Source organism: Apteryx mantelli, chromosome 2 (genome assembly GCF_036417845.1).
Source record: "Apteryx mantelli isolate bAptMan1 chromosome 2, bAptMan1.hap1, whole genome shotgun sequence".
NCBI classification, from domain to species: domain Eukaryota; kingdom Metazoa; phylum Chordata; class Aves; order Apterygiformes; family Apterygidae; genus Apteryx; species Apteryx mantelli.
In genome coordinates this window covers 110,081,427-110,102,792 of record NC_089979.1, presented here as the reverse complement: position 1 = coordinate 110,102,792, position 21,366 = coordinate 110,081,427, and the positions used below count along the sequence as shown (strand labels likewise).

Genomic DNA, 21,366 nt, shown 5'->3' with positions numbered 1-21,366 from the left:
CAATGCAGCTACTATGGGATCATATGAACACACATATTTAGCTACAGCCAAAGTACAAAGACTCTTCTCAATATGTCTTTTGGTGATGACAAAAGATACACAGAATAAAGAATATTAAATTGTTGTTCTTTGTCCTTTATTTACAGCATGCTGAGATTTAAAAAGAGAAATTTAAACATGAGATTCCATTTCCTGTTGTGGAGCAGTTTAATCCAGTTTTAATGATATTTAACTCTTTAAACAACGGGAGAAAGCACCATTTGGAGGTTTTTTGTTGTTGTTGTTTTTTAATATAAGGAATAAAAGAATGTAAGTACCTACTTGGCCAACCAAGTCAAGATGCAAAACCAAGACGACAGAAACGGAAAAATAAAGCTGAACAACCTATGATGCATGGTTACTTATTCTTTCCCCAAAGCGTAATATGCCAAACTCATCACTTACACATCACATTCATAAGTCTGTTGCACAATTACTTTCCATGAAAACTGAAAAAACAGTTTTGCCCCTAGATCTCTTCATTTAGTATGGCTTGCCACACCTAACAAAGATAAATGTGAAGCAAAGAAATCCATTTTATGAACTTTATTTAAATGAGGTTCCCTGACACAATGGTGATAATCTTCCTTAAGGGAAAATGGAAACAGTTGTCATATCATCCTTGCTCAAATGAAAACATCAGAGGAATTGGCTTAAAGGTATCTCTTCTACTAAAACCCTTTAGCTTTGGGAATCTGTATGCTGTATTTCCTGCTATGTCATATATGTACTCATGCTTTCATCAGGTAAAATGAGGTACAAAACCTTCGAGTCTAGCAGCAACACTCTGGCATGAAGCTGTTGTGATGGAGGAGTCAGGCCCATAACTGTTTCATGATGACGATACAACTGGTTAGAGACAATTCTTTACAAAACCGTAATTAGTTTCATGCACTTACTTCAATACTCCCCCTTCTTACTCATTATTCCACTATGCTGTCTTTGACACAACCACTTGTAAACAAACATGTTTTATAACTGAATAATTAACATCCATAAGCTCTACTATGAAAAAGTAACTCCTCTTAACCAGCGGGGTGCTATCTTCACATACTTAAAAGAAGCTATGATGCATTAATCTCTGTCAATAAGGGCAGCTTAAAAAAAAAGAAGAAAAAAAAGAGCACTTTGACACTCTGTTCATATGTAAAACTTAACTATAAAGCTTGTTTATAAAAATCAAAGGGAAATAAACTCTGTTTCACAAACACACAAAAAAAAATTGCTTTAATTCCTGATATAAATTAAATCATTGCAATTAAAATACTGAAGGAACCTTCAGCTCCTTCAGCACCACTTGTCCTTCATCTGACAGATGAACTTGCAACAATCAAACTAGACTTAAGTGACAGAGGAGTCTGCATGACTTTTTGCCTATCATCATTCTTAGAGGCAGACAGGAGTGCAGAGGGTGAGTATCTTGCTGCTTGCTTCACTTTCTTCTATATTCACTCCACACATACCCTACACAAACTGCTTCAAGTTTGATAGTTCCTCCATCTCTCTAAACTCGATTTTGCTGACCATAATGAATTAGTTATACATCAGCTAAGGAATATTCCCAATTTTCATAGCAAGGTTGTAACCAGACAGAAGAATTTTTGACTTACCCCACATAAATGCCTTCAAAAAGCTTAACCCTTCCTTTGTGTAACACTCAGGAATAATTTACATTGGGTGACTATGAAAAAAATAGGAGCACTAAAAAGATGAACATCTATGTTGTGTGAATTTTGATGAAGCTAAAACTGTAGCTACTGTGTTAGTCATTACTAACCCTGGCAGCAATTCAAAACAGGTACATGTGATTGGGAAAAATTCAAGATAGGTGTATTAAAAACAGGCAGGACAGTCTGGAGGAATGGAGATGGTAAAAGGGAATGGTGGCTTGCCAGTAAATGTAAGCGGAAGTATTAGGAACGTCAACAGAATAATCTTGTTATTTAGTCATCAAAACCTAACTCCTTGAAGAAGCTCACGTAGATACGCATTTCAAGGGAAAAATAAATATTTTGTCGTCGTGAGCTAACATGCTCAACTTCAGAGAGGTCTGCCTAACTAATAAAACTGTTGATATTAGCCCAGACAAATGAAACTTAAGCGACATTGCATGATGAATGTGTATGTGCTTACAGGTAATTCTGTGTGCTAAGAACAATTCTGACTTTCCATTCTGGCAAGGCTGAGTATTCATCAGAAGCAAGACTGGGGAAGGGGGAGGCTGCAGGAGCAAGGAGCACATCAATGTTGAAGTAATTGACCATGAATATCAAAATTTAGCATGGGAAAGTGCTGTTTTGCACAGGGAAAGAATGATCAGCTAGTTAACACATGGAATTTCTGTGGATTCTCATCCAGTTGCTCACTGAAAACTGCCACATTGCATCCGTCTAAACTTTGCAACAACGGTTCTTTCATTTTCCCATTCATCATCATTAACAATTGGCAAAAGAGAAGGCTTGAAACAATATATTAATATTTCCTAATAATATCAGCTTATCCCATCTCTGATTCTAGGCCCAAGAACCTAAAGAAAGGTGAATGTTACACATTGGTGTCATCTTTTTGCCTTAAAAAATAAAGAACACCTGAATTCAAAGCACTGTTTAATACAGATTGGAGACTGCTACTGGTGTGGACAGTTTTATACAAACAAGCCTCTAAAATGCATGCTTTAAGTGGGTAAAACTTGCCTGCAAGTTAGGGAGTGCTTCAGCAAGGAAGGACGGACAGAACAGGAAGCAAGCCTAATTCAGAAGGTAACACTGTACTTCCCTCAAGTCAGTTGAGTTATGCTGATTTACTCCACCTCAAGTTCTCTCTCTGCCTATTTAAGCAGGCCTCATCTGTTTTGGGTCATCAACACATACATTTCCAGATCACAGTGACTTTGAAAGTTGCCTGGACTACAGCTGGTGCTTTTACTGGACAAGATACTTTAAAAGAAAACAAACACAGATGTCTTCAAATTCTGTGTTTTACTGCATTTTTGCTTAAGATCTCCTTAAATATACACCTGTATTTACCATTCTAATTTCCTGATTACAGAAGCTCAATTTAAAAATCAAAAAAAAAAAAAGTATTTTCCTACCATATACACTCAAAATTCCACAGTCAAACTGCTTTTTCCTCTATCATGAATGACAATCTCAAGTAATGGTTCTGCAAGCTAGATTATGCTCTCTTGTTTCTTCACAATCCCAATGAAATACTGCTTCCTTTACCACCCCATCAGCACAGCACTTGCATGGGTGCATAAACTCTTTATGGAGTAGAACAGTTCAGTAGGCCTTCGCAAAGAGGATGTAAACCACACATCAACAGTCGGCTACAATGGAGCTGACAAAAAAGATGCTATAGGAAGAAAAGTAATCCCCGTGAAAAAGTGTAATACTAGTTTAGTTTATCCCTTTTGGTGTCTTACTGTCTTCTTCTCCCTTTCTCTCACCACTTTCATCTTCTCTCCCGCTCTGTTCAACAATCCTTAACCTTCAGTCTTTGGTATGCAGGTTTCACCTATGTACTAACATGCAGTTTATACAAGCATTAGTATCAATGGCCCTGCCAAATATAGCAGTGCACTTTACAGTTCACCATTTACTCATAGATGATGAGTTTTCGGTCTTTAATGAACAGCCTTAATCCAAAGCTTTTATTTTATTTTCATTTCCCAAACTGCAACCTGAAGATGCACATGCATTTTTCTTGAGCTCCTCTCCCAAGACGGACAGCCCCCACATACATCTCCCTTCTACTGAACAAGGCAGAATATAGAAAAATACATGGTGCTCAGAGAGGGACTGGAATTTGGGCACTGTTCCTCCTAAATTCAGAATTGTACTCTCACTCTCTTCCTCCATTAAAGGTGCTGAGCTCAGCACCTTTTGTTTCACAACTGCCAAGAAGAAATCCACCACCAAACAGGTACCCTTGTCTCTGTGATAGATTTATTTTCTCTGTGTGGAATGGTGCAGCAACAGCACACGTGTACTCCTGCAGCCCTCTCCCCACAGCTTGAATCCCTTTGCTCTAGTCATCTGATCCCAAGGCTATCAGGACAGATTTTAAAGTTGGACTGGGATTACATTCAAAATCTGTGAGAACTGGCAAATTTCAGCCTCTTGTACTGAATCAGCAGTAGACACATCACAGATCTCTAAGTCCACTAGCTCATGAGGATCAAACACTTACTGTTCTTGTAAGTGCAGCCTGCTGCAAGTTTAAGTTGGGACACTGCAGTGAACTCTGAATTTACAGAAAGCTGTTTTCTAAGACTTGAGGGACTGACCTCAGCATAAAAGCCTGTACAGGTAGGCTGCTGAAGTGTTAAATGCAGAACAGTAAGTTAAAGACAGAACTTCGAAACACGTTAGGAGTCTAGTTAACAATTAGACCTACAACCTAAGAAACATGAGTTTACATTTACTGTGCTCACTGGAAATGTTTGAGCTATATTAGGGATAAATTATTGTATGCAGGGATTTGTCCAAAAATCCATTAAGGAGGGCACTCCATTCATCAAGCACAGAAGTAGTCAGGGCATAATTCAATGCTTCAGTGTGTAATCAAAGAGATAGATGTCTCCATGTATAGCTTCTTGCTAAAAGACAAAGTTATATCATGCAAAAATCACACTTTCACACTTAAAGAGGCTCTCTATAGAATTTTTGTGGGTGCCAACCATGCATGAATCAGGCAGGTGAGGTTAATCTTCACAGCTTTGTAACTCACTGAACAACACCAGCATTTTTCAATGACAGATTTTTCAGAAAGTTTTAATCACAGTTTCTAGATGGTATAATCTCTAGTAACAAATGTTCTATTTCTAGAGGAGGTGCTATGAAACTACACCATACACAGGAGTTTGGGAGCAATGCAACTCCCATGCTCACCTTATGCATTAATACAGTGCCACTTAGAGCATGGTGTCCGAGCTTGCAAGGTGCTTCACACCTGAAGCCTCAAAGAGACCAACTGGAGCTAAAAACACTTAATAACCAACAGGGGCACTAATGGGTTGGATCTTACAATGCTCTAACAACAAGAACACATCAAAGAGATTTAATTTACCTTGACCTTGTAGTACTCCTCAACTTCAGGCCTAATGGAATCAAAATCACCACTGATGTAATCAGGCAAGAAGCTGAAAGAAAAGGAATGAGCAGTGAAATGAAAAATTCAACCATCTTATTACATTTAGTATTTATTTTTAAGAGAGCTAAAGGGTATAACTAGTCATCTCTCAAAGGAATGGGATATACCTAAAAATATGTTAAAAGAAAGTTGATACAAGGTAAGGTAACAGTCAGATGTAAAATGTGTAATGTATGTAACATCTTTACATAAAGATGTAAAATCATTAAATCTAGTGCCTCTTCTTTTATGAGTGAGCTACACACTCTTTAGATGTTCACGTATCTCCGCAAGTCAGTAAAGCAAGACTTGTATCTGCATGTTTGAAGGAAGAGAACTTGTCCTCCAAAATGTCTTTCAAATGTATCATTTGGTCAGCAAAGTATATGAAAAAGCTTGTCTGTGTACTGTACATCAAGCCTTGGAGGGTATCATTTCTCAGAAGGTGATGATAGCAACAATTTTTGGACAGCTGGTATGCCACAATTACTTACTTATTTATTTATTTATTTAAATCAATGAGCAAGTCAGATTCACTGTGACATCTCGGGTTGCAGTAGCAATTCCAGATACCAACTCTTAAGTCATAGGCAAATAATACTAATGGCTTAGATGAGAAATAAGGGCCATGAGAAAAGGTACACAATGTGGGTTTCTATAGCAAAAAACAGATCTTCCTCAAAGAACCTGAACTGGCCACCTCCCATTTCAGAACTTGATAAGCTTTAAGAGCTTTTGTGGGCTGTCAAAGCACTAGAGTTAACCTGCTCAATTCAGCACTGTGGAATGTGTTGCTGTCCTTCAAGTGTCATATGAAAAGCTATTCAGTGTAGTTCTTATTCTCCTAATAATTTAGGGCAGTAAAATTCCAAGGAAAAGGAAAGTGAGATTAGTCTGTTTTCCTACTGTGATATGCTCAAATCTAATGCTTGGGTCTGTGATATGCTTAAATGTAATGCTTGATTTTTTTTTCTTTCTTCTTCTCTGTGCAAAAGAGAATACAGTACAGTATTAATACATTTGGTGACTGATTCAATGAGATGCCAATACTTGTTTAAAATTCATATTGTGGTTGCTACTGACGTTATCTGTTTTATCTGCTTATCTGTTTTATTTGCTTATTAAAAGTACTCCTTCCACAAGAAGGAAGACAAAGGCTTGGGGCTGGGCAGGGGGAGGAGGTTAAGCCATATCTTGAATGTATAAAATGTGTATGATCTAGATTTCAAATCCTATCATTCACAAATTAATATTGCTGAAAACCACATAGAAATTGTAATGAAATACTGTTTATTTTATCTCACTTTGCTTGTTGTGTTTTTTAATTGCAGAATTAAGTATTTAATCCATACATTCTTATCAACTTGTAATGAAACTTCAACTGTGCCATAGAAAGTACAGTTCAAAAATAATAATAAAAAAAAATCAAACAGCTTTCCATCTCGCTCAGCCCCTGTAATTTTAAGAAGTAGTTAAGACAGGTGAAAGTGTTGTCACTGTTCAATAGATAAGGCTGAGCTGTATTCTGAAAATAAAGCAGTGATTTCACCATTTTCTAACAAATGAACTATATAGTTCCTCTTCCCTGAAGTTACCAAACTTTATGATAGGCATGAGAGTTCATCAGCAAATTAGCTTACAGCTCCTGGAGTCAGAACAAATGGAAGCTAAGTTACAAGGAATTGAGCAAAGCATATTGGCACATATTTTCTTCCAGGTGATCTTAACAGAGTGATGTAGAGTCTACAAACTCCACAAATCAGTAAAATGTTCAAAAAATCTTGTGTTCTGGCTACGTTTAAAGATTTTCAAAGGGATGCATGGTAACTGGCCACACTTATCTTTAAAAATTGAAATCTTTCAGCAGAAGCTGGTAAGTACAGTTGCGAGTTAGTTCACAAGCAACTACCTTATTTCAAACTCACTGCCCTCTGCTATTATTCTGGCTGTTATAAAAGGGTATGCTCTGAATCTCACCAACCACATAATCTCACCAAGAGTGATGCTACCTCACAGGGAAAAAGGCAGTCCTTTCTGGCATCAGGTTTTATAAAGGACACAGAAGGCAACTAAAAGGCAGGCAAATATTTCAGTGCTTTTTTTTTTTAGATGCCCAAATCAGTGTCATTCAAAACCAGCAAAAGGAGAGTTAGATGTGCTCCTTCTCAAGACACTGACCTCCTCAATGTACAGACAAAAAACTCATGTTTTAAAAATTAAAAAAAAAATTAAATTGCTGCCTGTTAACCTTTTTACAAGTTTCTTAATGAACTATTTACCGATTACAATAAGCCTAAAACAGCTAAGGATAATCTCTTTCCCATTGTTATTTTCCTTTCTTTTTTTCCTGATTTAGACAAAGCCATTAAAAGCAAACTCACTGTAGGCCTTATAACAGTGCCCTCAGATGTATATGCTTACCCCACTGTTCTGGGCGGTAGCCCAGCAGGCTGAGCAGCAAAAAACCCAGACAATTGTCATGGAAAGCCAGCTTGTTAAGACACATTAACCTTGATGAAAAAAACAATGTCTTAAGGTAGTTTAGCTTACTGAAATGCTGCACATAAATCCAAAACTATCTTTGTCATTTTCCTCTGTAGTAAGTACAAGCTGCAGTGTTTTTCAACAATAATCAAACATACCTCCTAAGTGCTTCAAGAGGCGTAACTGTCTGGGGGCAGAATTAGCCAAAAATATATCTTCTCTAAATCAAATGCTTCCGCACAGCTTTTGCTCTCCTCCCAATTAAAACCAATTCAATGATAATAGCTAGCTGAACTTCTGAGTTTTTACAAGCAACAGATTCGAGAAACCGGCAAGCACCACTGCCGGGTCCCTGGAGTGCTCTGCAAGGATTCCTGGTTACACTGCCTCTACAGGTCTTCTCTGCCAGGAAGCAATACATCAAAATAGTCTCTTTAAATAGCTCAGCTGCAACCACCTCAAAGCCAGAAATGATTTCCAGAGAGTAAGTAATCATTCCTGGCTGGGAAATTTTAACTTTCAAAAGGTCCAAGCCTCACCTCACATAACATTGCCTTTTTCTAGAAGAGCAGCTAGAGCACTGTCAGTCCTTTCTTTTACTTTTCCTCTTTTCCTCCCCTTCCCTTCTTCTAACACCAGAAACAAGGAAAATTTGAAAAGGCACTCTTGATGAATTCAAAAAACAGCTATCGTGAGCAAATTGCAACTCATACTGTCCACCTCCCAAACAACAGAAAACAATTCAGCTTTATCTTCACAAGCTGGCTGCTTTTTGTAGCTGACTGACTGAGCAAACCACTAAAAGCAAGCCAACTTTTGGCCCAGAGTCAAGAGTTGCATATCCAATTTAGGACTTTTGAGTTTTATGGAACAAATTGCCTGATTCAAGTGAACAGCATCTGGTCAAAGTTCTTTTCTTCTCCTATTAACAAGGCTGAAGAGGAGCCATTGACATGTGCAGGGCTGTTCTAAGGCTGACTTGCCTCTGAGAAGGTGCACTAGCTGAAAAATTAAAAAGGGGAAATACTTCAGTATACATACTTTCCATGTATACATGGAAAGAGCCCATACTGAAGTAATTCAAGAAAATATTGTAATAAGTTGTTTCCACTTGTTTGCTTTTTTAGTATTGCTTTGTATTCACTCCAGAGTACAGAACAGTCCAGGAGAGCACGCCCCAGAGAATCAAATATAGATCTCACATTTTACACTGTAAACACCACTGTTCAAGTGAACCCCACTGCTCAAGTGAATGCACTGTCAAGCTCACTACGCTGTGAGTGGAAGAAATTTTTCAGAAAAATACAACAGCAGTCCCTCTATAAAGTTAAAACAGCAACCTCTATTTAAAGTATCATGTAAAAGTAGGGTAACAATCTCACTTTGCTATGCTAGTCTAATCATGCTTTACTATCCTCTGACCTCAAATTCATGCGTGATTCCTACTCTATATCACAATTGTATTTAAGATGACTTTTTTTTTTTTTTCTTCAGTGGTGTAGCTGGGACATACCCTTGGGGCGGGGGGAAGTTATCTTTCTGCTCATAATAGCAAAAAGTGTCTAATTCTGGTTCACAGTGTAAGGTAAATTTTCATTTCTAAGCCATTAGGAGGATGCAGGCTACTGCATTTTAGAACCATGTTTTAATCAATCTTTATACCTGTTAATTATCACTAAGCATATGAGGTCATGACCAGCTCAGCTAGCTTAATTCTCCTCCACTTTACACTGATATTTAGCAGGAGTGAATCAACTCCATAACCCTAATGGGACCAAAGCATAAAACTGATGTGAGACCAGTGAAGTCTACCAAGCCTTTTCTAGAGCTCTCAGGAAGCATAACACCAGGTGCTGAGCAACAAAAAAGATCCTCAGAGGCTTTGGGCCAGTTAGAGTTTTTTCTTTCTCTTTAACTACTACTCTTTCTCCTTTTTTTGTTCCCGGCCATTTTAGAATGATATGACACCCATCTAAGTTGAGTTACAAGGGCCAGGACTGCTTCCAGCTTACAATCTGAAGGTGCTTCCATGGCTGACTGGTTAATTCATATAACTTTAAAAAAGCAAAATTTCAGTATGAAAACCTATAAAGGCTTAGTCAGCTTACGAAGAAAATACAACACTGTCTCTAAAGTTCTGAAATAGTGGATCTTATCCAAATAGGCTAAAGGCTGAACGTTGATTGAGCAGCTTTACGAACTCCCAGAATGCTGGGCTGGAGAGCAGGAAAAACAAAACAAAACAAAACAGATTCCAGAGAGTTTGCCACAGTTTCAAGATACACTAATGAAGTTTTAGTCACCAGTACCATAAAGCAGTAATTGACTCTCACCAGAGATACAGATTACAGAATAAGTAGAAGCTATTTCTAACTTTGAGGTTTTCTTGCTAAGTAAGCACAACTGTGCCTTTTATCTTGGAAGAAAAAAAAAACACATCTACTGGACACAGAGCTTAATACTAGGAGCAATTTTATGTTAAAGCATTCAACACTAATGAACATCATGTTAAATCTAAAACATTTGTAGACTTGGCTCTTTATTCACTCATTGAAGAATTCAGCATGGAGTGCTAAATATGCCTTTTTATTCATTTACAAAAAAAAACCCCACACCACACTCTAGCAATTACTTTATAATAAAATACTGCGCTGTCTCCTTAAATAAATTGCCCTGGTATAAGTGTGCAGTGGTATCATTAATTCAAAGTTAGTGTTTCCTAGCACTATTGACTTTTCTTGTGATATAGCTCCTTTAACACATAATTGTGTGCAATTAACCTTTTTTAAACAAATGCTAACATCAGAGACATGAACATTTAAAGACGGTATCTATGGTAACCTTTGCTTCCTTCAATTATAACACAAGAAACAATCCCACACAGACAAGTCATACATGTCCCAGCTGTATCACTCGAGGGCACAGAGTGGGTTCCCTAGGCTTCTTTTCAACTACTAAAAACAAATTTTAAAAATGGGGCCTTTTACCTCAGAGTAACAAATACACGTGAGCTCATTACAAGCGGGAAAACACAGTGAAGATGAGATGCTTCAGATTTATCATGAAGCAAAGTCACTTAAGTCACCCTTGACTTTCATTAGCATCTCATAGTTGGGTGCCTGGAAGACAAAGCACTTCAGCATTCCTTCAGGATAAATACTATATTCAGCTTACCAAAAAAAAAAAAAAAAAAAGCCTCCAAATCTACATTTTCTAATTCTTAAGACACACTTTCAGTCTGCCTTCCTGACTGTCACTCTTGACTAGAAGAGTGAGGATTGTTCTTGTCAAAAGGGTGTTAAGTTAGTTTAAGTCTGTTAAAAGAATGCTAATTGTTGTGAAGATCAAAGTGTCTTTTCAACTCCATAGACTGGTATAGCACCAGTAGATGTTATTTGTATTTTGTCTCAAAGCATCACACTCAGATGCCCCATCCAGTTGTACAGAGGTATGCTCTTGGGGGAAAGAGAAATGTCAGCTTGCAAAGTATATTCAGAGTTAATATATATTAAATCTGTAAACACCTTTCTGATATTATCTGCAAGGTTACCATGAGTAAGGTTCATGCCTGAAGCACACCTGAAGCTTAGAAGCCAGAGTCAAACTATTGACACAATTAACTAACTTCAAACATCACAAAAAGCATTTCATTTTCATTCATCTTGAACTGATCACACTAAAGCCCTGACAATAATGTGCTGTGAAGAACAGCTTTTAGAAGCTGCTCAACCCTCTACTTCCCAATCAAGGCTCTTTTGAAGTCAAGCAGCTTTCTTTTCCTTACCCCACGGTTCACATCACTGTTATTTGAATCCACAAATCTTCCTTTATTACTATACAATATTTGTATTACAGTGGCACTGAGGATGCCATTGTATTAGATGTTGTACAAATCCAGAAAAAACAAACCCCCAAAGCCCATCCCTTCTTCCAAGACACTGTCAAGCCCTAATGTTTATTATGCAATCGACTACACAGAACAGTAATTCTTGAACATTTTGTATGATTACAGTAAATCTGGATAACAAATTTGACAAGAAAAAAAAAGGAAAGACTGTACTGCAGACTCAAGTTTAACAAAGAATGCACGTACATACATACATCAGGCCACATACAGACGGCAGCTCTGCGCGACCCTGCCAGAATCCTTTGCACAGCCTGAGCTGCTGAGTCTGTTGACTACAATCAGGAAGTTCTATGGTTAAAACTACTTGGTAATATTTGGCAACCTTGGAAAAGAGCTTCTTTTCCCCTTCATTTTTAAAAAGCTTGGCGCTTAAGAACATAAAAGTATTATTTTATTTGGCAACGCTATGATTTAAAGAAAAAGATAAAACTGTGTGAAGATATGAGGGCAATAATGCATTCATTTATGCTTGCCTGGTATGCAATGTCACCTTGCAAATAATAAAAAATATCTGAAATAAATTGTAGAACAGATTATCCGCAGCTCAAACTGCTATGCAAAGCACACATCAGGGGGACATTTTCTGTGGGTGACAGCCAACTAACTCCCATTATCATTAACAAAAATCATGCAGCTAACTCCCTGCTTTGAAACCTTATCCCTTAGTGGCAAGGAAAAGCCTTAATGATAGCTACAACTGTTGCTTTTTTCTTTTTAATTGCCAATGTTTGTAACTCCTCTCCAGTTAGTTACAATCAATACAAGATGAAGTAAAAAGATATTCCAAGATTTAAGAACTGGTCACTTGCTTTTCATGGTGCTGGACACTCTCCTGTGGCCTCTGAAAAAAACAGGACAAGGAACTTCCACCCCTGTGGCTTTCTTTTTATTATTTACAGACCGATACCTTGCTTAAATAAAGCATACACGAGTGCACCACCACCACCTTAGAGTGAATTGAAGCTGAGAATATCCAGCACCCCTCAGAAGAAAGCAACACACAGGCTCAAGCACTATGTCCTGGTGTTATCTGTTGGATCCTTGGTGCAAGGGGGCAGGGGGGAAGCTGAGAGTTTTCACCCTTACATGTCACCATGCCTCAGGGTCAGGAGACGAATACAGTGGCAGTGTTTCAGCCCGAGTCCCTTGCAGGCACAGCTTTGTGAGCTGGGGAAGAATAACTACTCATCCAGAAGTGACAGACTGTAATCTTCTCGCACACGAGGCCACAGAGAAGTAGAGAGAAGATGGGCAATGTAACAAGGACAATCACTTATAAATGAGGGTATCCGACTAAGACCGAGGCTGAAGTTAGAGATACGCAAAGTTTTCCCTCGTTTCATGTCAAAGCAACAGATGGCAGAATTTGCCGTAAAAATTGAAGAAAGCCAGCCACTATACTAGAGAAAATTAAACTGTCCATTATTAACATTTTAAATGGCATGCAAGGAATCAAAGGGATGGCATGATATTTAAAACAGGGTGAATTTAGATAGAAAAAGTCAAAGTTACACAAACAGTGAGATTTAGTCATTAGCCTCTAAAACGCAGCACTGGAAGCCAGAGTCAGCTCAGATCTTCTTCGTGGAGTGCCACCGAAGCTGGAATTTGCTGCTCCAAGGTGAGAACAAACTTTTCCAAGACAGGATAAAAAAATTCTTTTCCAGAACAGCTAGAAATATGCATAGTATATTTTGTTTCCCCTCATTAGATATTTATTAACAACAGTGTGACTGAAAAATCATTATACATTTTTATAAGTCAATTTTGATGACTAATATTTTAACTCTAAGTATTCTTTCTGTGAACTTTCACACTAGTAAGAACTCTTAAAAGTCAAGCACAATCAAGCAGTAAATAGTTATATGTGAAAGATGTTCACTGAGATTTCTTTGTTTCCATAATTTGCTTACTCTCACTTGAGAAAAACACTTAGGTACTTGCCCTATGTTTAGCATCTGTTTATGTACTTCAATAAACAGGAAAACAGACCTATTCAGGAGAGGTTGAGTTACTTTGCTTCCTCAGGCCTTGAAACTTTAGTACCTTCTCTGCAGCAGAAATCCTTCAGAGACCTTTCTCTCTACACGGTGACTAGTGCATGAGAAGACATTTATCCCCTTACTTAGCAACCTGTTCCAAACAGGCGCAAATTTTGATCCCTAAGGAGACACCTGGAGGTTTTTAAAAAGTCTTATTTGTCCTTCTAAAGCTCCTCCTGTTTGGACCTGCATTTTCCTTTCTGATTTCCATATACAAATTATTTTATAGATTAATTTTCTGTTTCATGACCAGAAAAGAGACCTCTTGACACTGTATAATCCGTACAGAGAGGAAAAACAGCCGTAAAAGGTGAGTTGCCACACAAGAACGTATTTAAAAATGCCTATCTGGAAGACTTGAAGTCTTAAGGAGGAAACCAGAACATCTGATGACAACATAACTGCTGACAGTCAAAGCTGACTCCCATATGGTTAACTAAAATATCTTCTGTTCGGGGTTCTAATTTGCCAATGTATCAGCCACTAAGAAAACTCCTGACCCTTTAATTTTTTTGTAAAGATGCGTCTGGGTATCTTAAGTACGTTAATACAATTCCTTCAGGCTTTGGACCCTGACAATGATAAGCTATGTTATATTTTAAAGAGAAACAATGTATTGAGGATCCTTAAAATGTTAGGGCTACACACTGAGGAACAAAATGTATGACTTCATCTTTTTAGAAAATGAACCCACACAGTAGAGAACAGAGAAAAGACACATAATAACACACAGCTGTCAGCAGTCTATCCTTTGTGTTTGTATGGCTGAAATTTGGTAAGTCACTGGGAGGCAGAATTTTACGAAACTTTTCCCCACTGACCTCTGCTGCAGCTTCTGTGGAGCCGATAGAGAACCAGGATACTCCACTGGAGCATTAGCATTTCAAAAGGTAACTACACCTCTTACACAGCACAGCACAGCAGCATTAATTAGAGAGATAAATGCACATTCAAAATGAGAGCTGGGCCCTGTCTGATGCTTAGTAACCTTTACCAAAGCATCCTCATTTTCATTAAATGAATTCAAGAGAATATTCTCCCATTTCTACACAACTTAGCTATACAGTGTATGATCCTACCTGGTTTTCTAGATCTTGTGTTTTGTATAACATAACAAAAAGTTTAATAGAAATTCTTTTAAGGTTAGTACTAATTGCATGGGTGAAAGGCAGGCCTCAAAAGGTCTGAAGGAATTGGTAGAAAAGTGTTTGATTGATATGCCAGTGATCTGTACCATCACAGCTGGGTAAGGCTTCTGCAGCTGCTAAGGAGAGAATCTGATTTTAATCCTTTTCTTCCCACATCCATCCTCCCCACAGTGTCACTGACTCTACACAGTTCAAGTGCCAGAAAGGATATTTTAGTTAGCAAAGCCAGCAGGTTTACAGTTATATACATAAGCAGGTGTCTCTCTAAGAAAGATAGTAGTATTTCAAACAATCATTTTAGTTAGTGTAGCTGCAATTTAAATGTCTCTGATAAAACTCTAATTAAACTTAAAGGATAAAAAAGTCTTTTATAGTTAGTTGGCATATGGATGAAGTTAAGAAACAAAATAAAGATGCACCCCTCTTGCATAAATAAATCTACCTTCTGAGCAAAATCTAGTGTACTCAACTGAAATGTTCTATCAAAGTTATATTTGTTCCACTTTTTTTAAGGAATAAAACAGAGGGATGGACAAAATGTCTTCATCTAATGGAATGAATCTGCTATCTCTTGCTGTTTTCTTCTGTAAGATGTTTAAACCACTAAAACATGCAAGTTCATGCCTATGCTCTGCTGCATAATAAATGCAAAAGGATGTCTGATTGACAGTGACTTGCTGGACCTAAATTTTTATTTCTTTCTGCTGTTCCTTAGTGAACAAACCTACATGTAACAAAACCTACCAAACACAACCAGTGGCAGTGCCACCCTGACTAGCAAATAAGTTGTCTAGTTTACCAAAGACTGTCACCAAGTGTAAGAACTGTTAGTCTTGCTGTTAATCTGTTGCATTTGCTTTGTTGCAGTCAGATTCGTCCAGCTCAGCAGTCAGTAGAGCTTCTAAAAAGTACTTTTCTTCAGGGGATGATTGGAAGTTGGCCATCAGCACTAGAAGTAAGCTAACTGCAGCTCCCTGTACAGTGTATCTGAAAAGGTGAGAGAGCTATTATACATCTATGGAGTCTAGTGTAAGGGAAGAAGATGTTCCTTAGAAGAAAGGAACTGAATCTAGCACTGCAAAAACGTAGTGCCAAATCCTGAAGTCCCCCTCATTTCAAAGTGTTACTCTCCTCCCCTGCCAAAAGCACTAACTGTCACACAGATGCTCAGGTGGTAAAATTTTGTCTTGTCCTCAGCTAATGTCTAATGCCAAGAGTTAATAGAGCTAAGATAACTTACAGCAGCTGAGGATCTAGTTGATATTAATTATTTTATAATTTAGTTCACAGCTGTTAAATATTAAACCAGGAAGTATGGCTGAGGAGAGACCACCTATCATACCTGAGAAGAGGCAACCAGGCCACATTTTCCTGGAGTACTCATTTAGCCTACTGAGATTTCACCTGCAGCTTATCAAACTATTCTACTAAAGAAATACTGATCCTAAGTTCAACATACAATGGGTACCATAACAGCCAGTGGAGTTTGCTTGTTTTTTTTTTTTTTTTTTTTTTTTAAATCTCTTATACAGATTTAGTGATGCCGTGTTGAGAAAGAACTAATAGCAAATACAGCAACATAGTGAATTCTTGCAAGAGGTCAAGGTTTGCAAATAACACTTTTTCCAAGTCATATTAGAAATCAACTGTCATTGCAAAGATTTAACCACAGAAATCACTAACAGGCTCCAAGAATCTAAACCCACATGCTACAATTCTCACCAGCTCCCAGTCATACAACCCCCCACACAAACAACCCAGCTTAACACTCATAACTAGCATCTTGCCTCTCTGGGGAGAGTGTAGCTTTGAATTCATTACATCTTAAATCATCATAGCTAAATCCAACACAGCTGGTGAGTCAGAATCTGCAAGGATTTCAACACAAACTCATGATCAGAAGCAAATTCATGCTTTTAAGTGCACAATCCAGACTTCACAGACCAGAAGAGGATGCAAAATTAATTTATTGTATTTCACTACTTTTAAAACTGTGCATAATTTTCTAATAATCTTTGATGCCAAAAAAAGTGCAAGTGTGAATGACAGAAAATAAAAGGGCACAGTGAAGGGTCTCCAAGGCTACACTGACACTGTGGTTGACTGCAGTGTATATAAATCTGAGCTAGCTTTAGTATAGCTCAGCAGCTGAAGTAGGGTAGGTACAACAGCAGAGAGCTCAGTCTGAGGTAAGACAGCAGCCTGAGAGGGAAAGAAAATATTCAGCCACACTGAACTCTGCACTGCTGTGGTTATTTCCTGCCCAAAACCAACTTAAGATATAATATTCCTAACTACATATAAGAAACACACACACACACACACACCCGCCAAACGCTTCCACATCAATTAGTCAGAAAGACTGGGTGCTATCCTGTGTTTGTGAAGAGAGTAGATACGTCCTTCTGTTGCTATGACATCTTTAGTTTAACACCCAGACTGTGGTTAGGACCTATCTACCAAATTCCTCTTTGACAGTACGTAGCTCACAAAGTGTAGAGCTGGTTGTAATCATCAGCACTTCATCAAAAGCAAGGAAATCTCATTCTGGACAGAAGGTTTTAAGTGAACCTGAATCAGCCCTCCAATTTGTTTTTGCAGCATTTGGCTTGCTGTCACTTCCCAATATAGAATCTAGAGTGCAAATGATAGTATTTAGATAACTACCTACCTGACAGATATCAAATTCATTCAGGTAAATGTATAGATTTAGTGCTCATTCATAAATGGTAATCACAGAAAAGTCTGCATACACAATTGAGGCATTAGAAACATACATGATATTATAGAGCTCTCTGTTCCCACTTCCCCCCTCCCCAATCCTCCTTTCCCCCATTTGTCTATGTGGGAAGGAATATTTCAGAGAAAGAGTATCTCTTTCTGGATAAATAGTACATGGTCTAAAGAGCCCCCATCTTGGAGCCTGTACAAGTTACCATAATGAAAATCATAAATTTTCTGTAAGAATAATTAGAGGGTCTGAAAAAAAACACTTTTAATTAAAACTCTGAGGCTCTTGATGCCCTGCTTATTGTATCAAATATTTAGACAATATCCCCCTGCATCAACTTCACTATTTATTATGATTTAAAAATACTTATAAAACCATTAACTGCTGTCCTACTAAGTTATATTATGATGATCATTACCACTTTCATTTAATCTCTTATTAAATTTCAAAACACTAAATAACTTTTCTTACAGAATCAGAAATAGATCTTAAGGACACAGATCTACCCATAGATAATATAAATGCAATGATGAGTTCCCAGAAAAAGAGATTATCTATGTATATAGTAATAGCATTTATTCCTCAGGAAAGACATTCAGAGGTCTGATTAAGTGCAGCCTTTCCTCCGCCTCTGTGTGAGACCACTTACACTTATGAGAAAGGAGTAGAAAATTCTCATTTGGCAGCATTATATGCCTGCTTTGTAAATGACTACACAGGACGGAGACGAGTTGAGCATCAGACACTCTGAGTTAGTCTGTACTGAGATGCCCTGAAGAGCAGCCCAAAGACCACTGGAGATGACACAGGGTAATGTAACCACCATTAGAGATGTCACTTAGCAACCAGGGGAATGAACACCCTGACAACAGTGTGGCCCACTCCTTTGGTGGACAATTCACTACTTGGTAAATTCTTCCACACATTTTAATACCGGCAGGTCATTTATTCACAGGTATATATGTTTTCAAAAATTGTGTAAAGCTAGGAGGAACAGTCCAGTCTGCCTCATAATGAGATAACGGGCCATATTTTACTAGGATGACAGAAAAACTCTCACTGAACTTATTTCTTTAATCGTCCTCAGAGAGAAACTGCAAGTCCTCCTTAAGACTAATGGAGAATTGTATTTCATTGCAAGCAAAACTACCAGGTAAGTCCTAAGTTGTTGGATACATATTCAAGCTCACATGCAAAACAAGTGTGCACCAGCCAGTTTGTGCTGCTAGACACAAATCAGGATTTGTGCCTACATGCTAACAAAAAGGCACAAAGATTTTGGACTATTCCCACCTTCAGCTTCAGTTCTACAAGCCCTAGAAGGTGAGGCAGACCTGCAGGTGTCCAGGCTCTTTTACAATAAGCTAATTTTTCAGAGTTCAGGCTGTGGAATCAAAGAACTGTTTCTTTTTAGTGATACTTCTGACTTATTTTGGTAAACGGAAGGGCTAAAGTAAGGCAGAAAGACTCTCAACCTTTACAAAATTTTACAGAATACAGGTTCCTTGATCTGTGTCTATGCTTTAGCTAGCCCAGGTATGATTATGTACAAACAAATCTCCCCGTCCCTTTCTTTGCCCAATGAAGTTGGGCAAAACTGTTTATAAATGCAATTTTGAAGTGCTCACCTATAATGAAAAAAAAAAGGCTAAAATAATTAAAATAATTGTTAAAGCACAGAAGTTAGGAATTAATACTACAACCTACCAGTAACCCATGTCTTTGTCTCCTAAATTATTATAACACATTCTGTCACTAAAATCACTCACTTCACAGGTAACAGATACAGAGTGAAGCAAGCCAATGTATGAAAGTCTGAATCAGCTCATTTACAGTGATGGTTGGGAAAAAACTACATTCGGATTGACAACTTGTCTGTGTCCCTGTGCCAAGATCCTGCCTAATACACTTTAACATGCTGAAATATTAAACCCCACAAGCACAAGAACTAAAAGAGAAATTTTGATGAGCTCTTAAACAGGGTCATGAACATGATTACATTTCTTCTGCTGGTGCTACTGAAAGAAGTGAAAACTTGCAAGAGCTTTTCCAATGTGAACACAGCTAAGAAAGCACATTCCACTCTGATTAAAAAAATGAGATTGTACATAACTGGGGAGGCATCGCCCCTCTGATGAAAGTCCTCTTACGTATGTCAGGAATGTTATTAAAGTTCCCAGAACCACTCTTGAGGTGTATTATGATTACATATATGCATGACAGTGCTGACCACTTAATCCCCCTTCTGTCATATGCAAGTTGAAGAATAAAAATTACACTGACACCCAAGGGTATTTTATAATAGAATATGTAATAAAATAATAAATTTGCAGATGATTTGGGCTTTGCCTTGTGGTACTGCATCATACACAAAATACTTCCTGGCCTCTCACTCATTACTATTTAATTACAACATAATACCTTTCTTTCAGACTTAATTAACCTTCGAAAGGAGTTTGTGACCTTGGGAACCTTCTGCACACTGGCAGTGTGCTGTTAGAATATTACTCTGCCAGGAAACATTTCCTTTTATGCTGAGATTTAATGAAATGCAGAGATTTTTTATGGGGAGTGCATGAGAGATGTGATCCCTGCATGTGGTCACTTAACAAACAAGAGCTAGAGCACATCAATTAGAATCATAAATCAATACTAGATTCATGTTAAAAGATGCTGCGAGAGTTTTCCCAGAGAGGACAATCTCATTACAGTAAACACAACCATGACACTCTTCCCTACTTTCACTTTGGGGTAAAGAAGAGGGAGTAAGGAAATGAAGAGGGATTTGCCCATGTAATTCCTGTTCAAAACAGCAGAAGCTTAAGTGTCCCACCAAGTCCAATCACAGCATAGCAGGGAATGGAAAGCAAAATACCAGCACAGTTCCAGTTCCCGTCTTTGTCAGAAATTGCTGTCCAATTTGAAACTCTTTGATTCTAAAAGGAAATCAGAGAGCAATAACCTTTTTACAAGATGAGAGACGTAACCACAGAGCATGCAGGCACATTCACTGCTTTACTGCAAAGCTTAGAATTATGGATCAATGTTGGCCCCTCGGTGCCAATCAGAGCGGTTGCTTGCAGAGTGTGCGTAGGCTCAGTAATTCACTTGCCAGCAATGTTAACTCTTCAAAACGGATTCTTTATCATCCTGTGAATTCCCTCTGAGAGTTAATACCTCCATCAATCTGCAATGCATCCGCAGCAATACATCTTCACGCAATTCTTTCTTGTACAAAAACACACGGAAGTCACCTTATGCAGTTTTCATTTTTTCTAAATGAAAAGTATCAAAGAAGAGATACTGACATCCCCACCTCTCAGTTTCTTAATTAAAAGTATTTGTTGTCAAACCTCATAGATGATCTTTCAGCAAAAGAATGGCACCAAGTTGTTTACCGATTCATTCTTTCTCAGCTGTATTTTTGGGACAGTCTGTCATTCTCTTACCTCTCAAAATACCTTAATGCATACAACTCCAATCTGAGCTGTCACTGGCATTTAACACACCTGCTGCAGCTTATAAAATTAGAAAATATCAGTCCTCCCACAGATACTGCTCGAACTTGCAGAGGCAGATCACACCTTTGTCTTTTCTACTTTAGAGCCCTTCTTGCTTTCTTCCGAGAGAATAATGTTTGCTCCATGGAGTCATTAGTCTCAGTCATTTCAGAGACTTTTCTCCTGTTTAACTCTGTTGTTGAGAACATTTTCACTCCTTCCACACCATCCATTTTCTTTGTATCCTGTTTTTTCCCCACCCTTCCGATCTTTGCCTTTCCCAGGTTGGGCTTGTGCTGTCACCTAACCTTTTCATCTCTCCTAAACCTCAGGACAAAAGCCATGCTGACGAAGAAACAGAGATACTCAGTTTGGTTTCACT

At 38.0% G+C, this 21,366-nt stretch overlaps 1 protein-coding gene across 7 annotated transcripts in view; it reads right to left on the bottom strand.

Annotated features, from left to right (window-relative positions):
* Nucleotides 1–21,366, bottom strand: part of TPK1 (thiamin pyrophosphokinase 1) — a 318,753-nt gene that overhangs the window by 161,878 nt on the left and 135,509 nt on the right. For all 7 annotated transcript variants that reach the window (XM_067291203.1, XM_067291208.1, XM_067291206.1 and 4 more), the window contains one exon: nucleotides 5,110–5,182. In XM_067291203.1, the coding sequence (XP_067147304.1) occupies nucleotides 5,110–5,182 (73 nt within the window). The remainder of the gene's footprint in view (nucleotides 1–5,109; nucleotides 5,183–21,366) is intronic.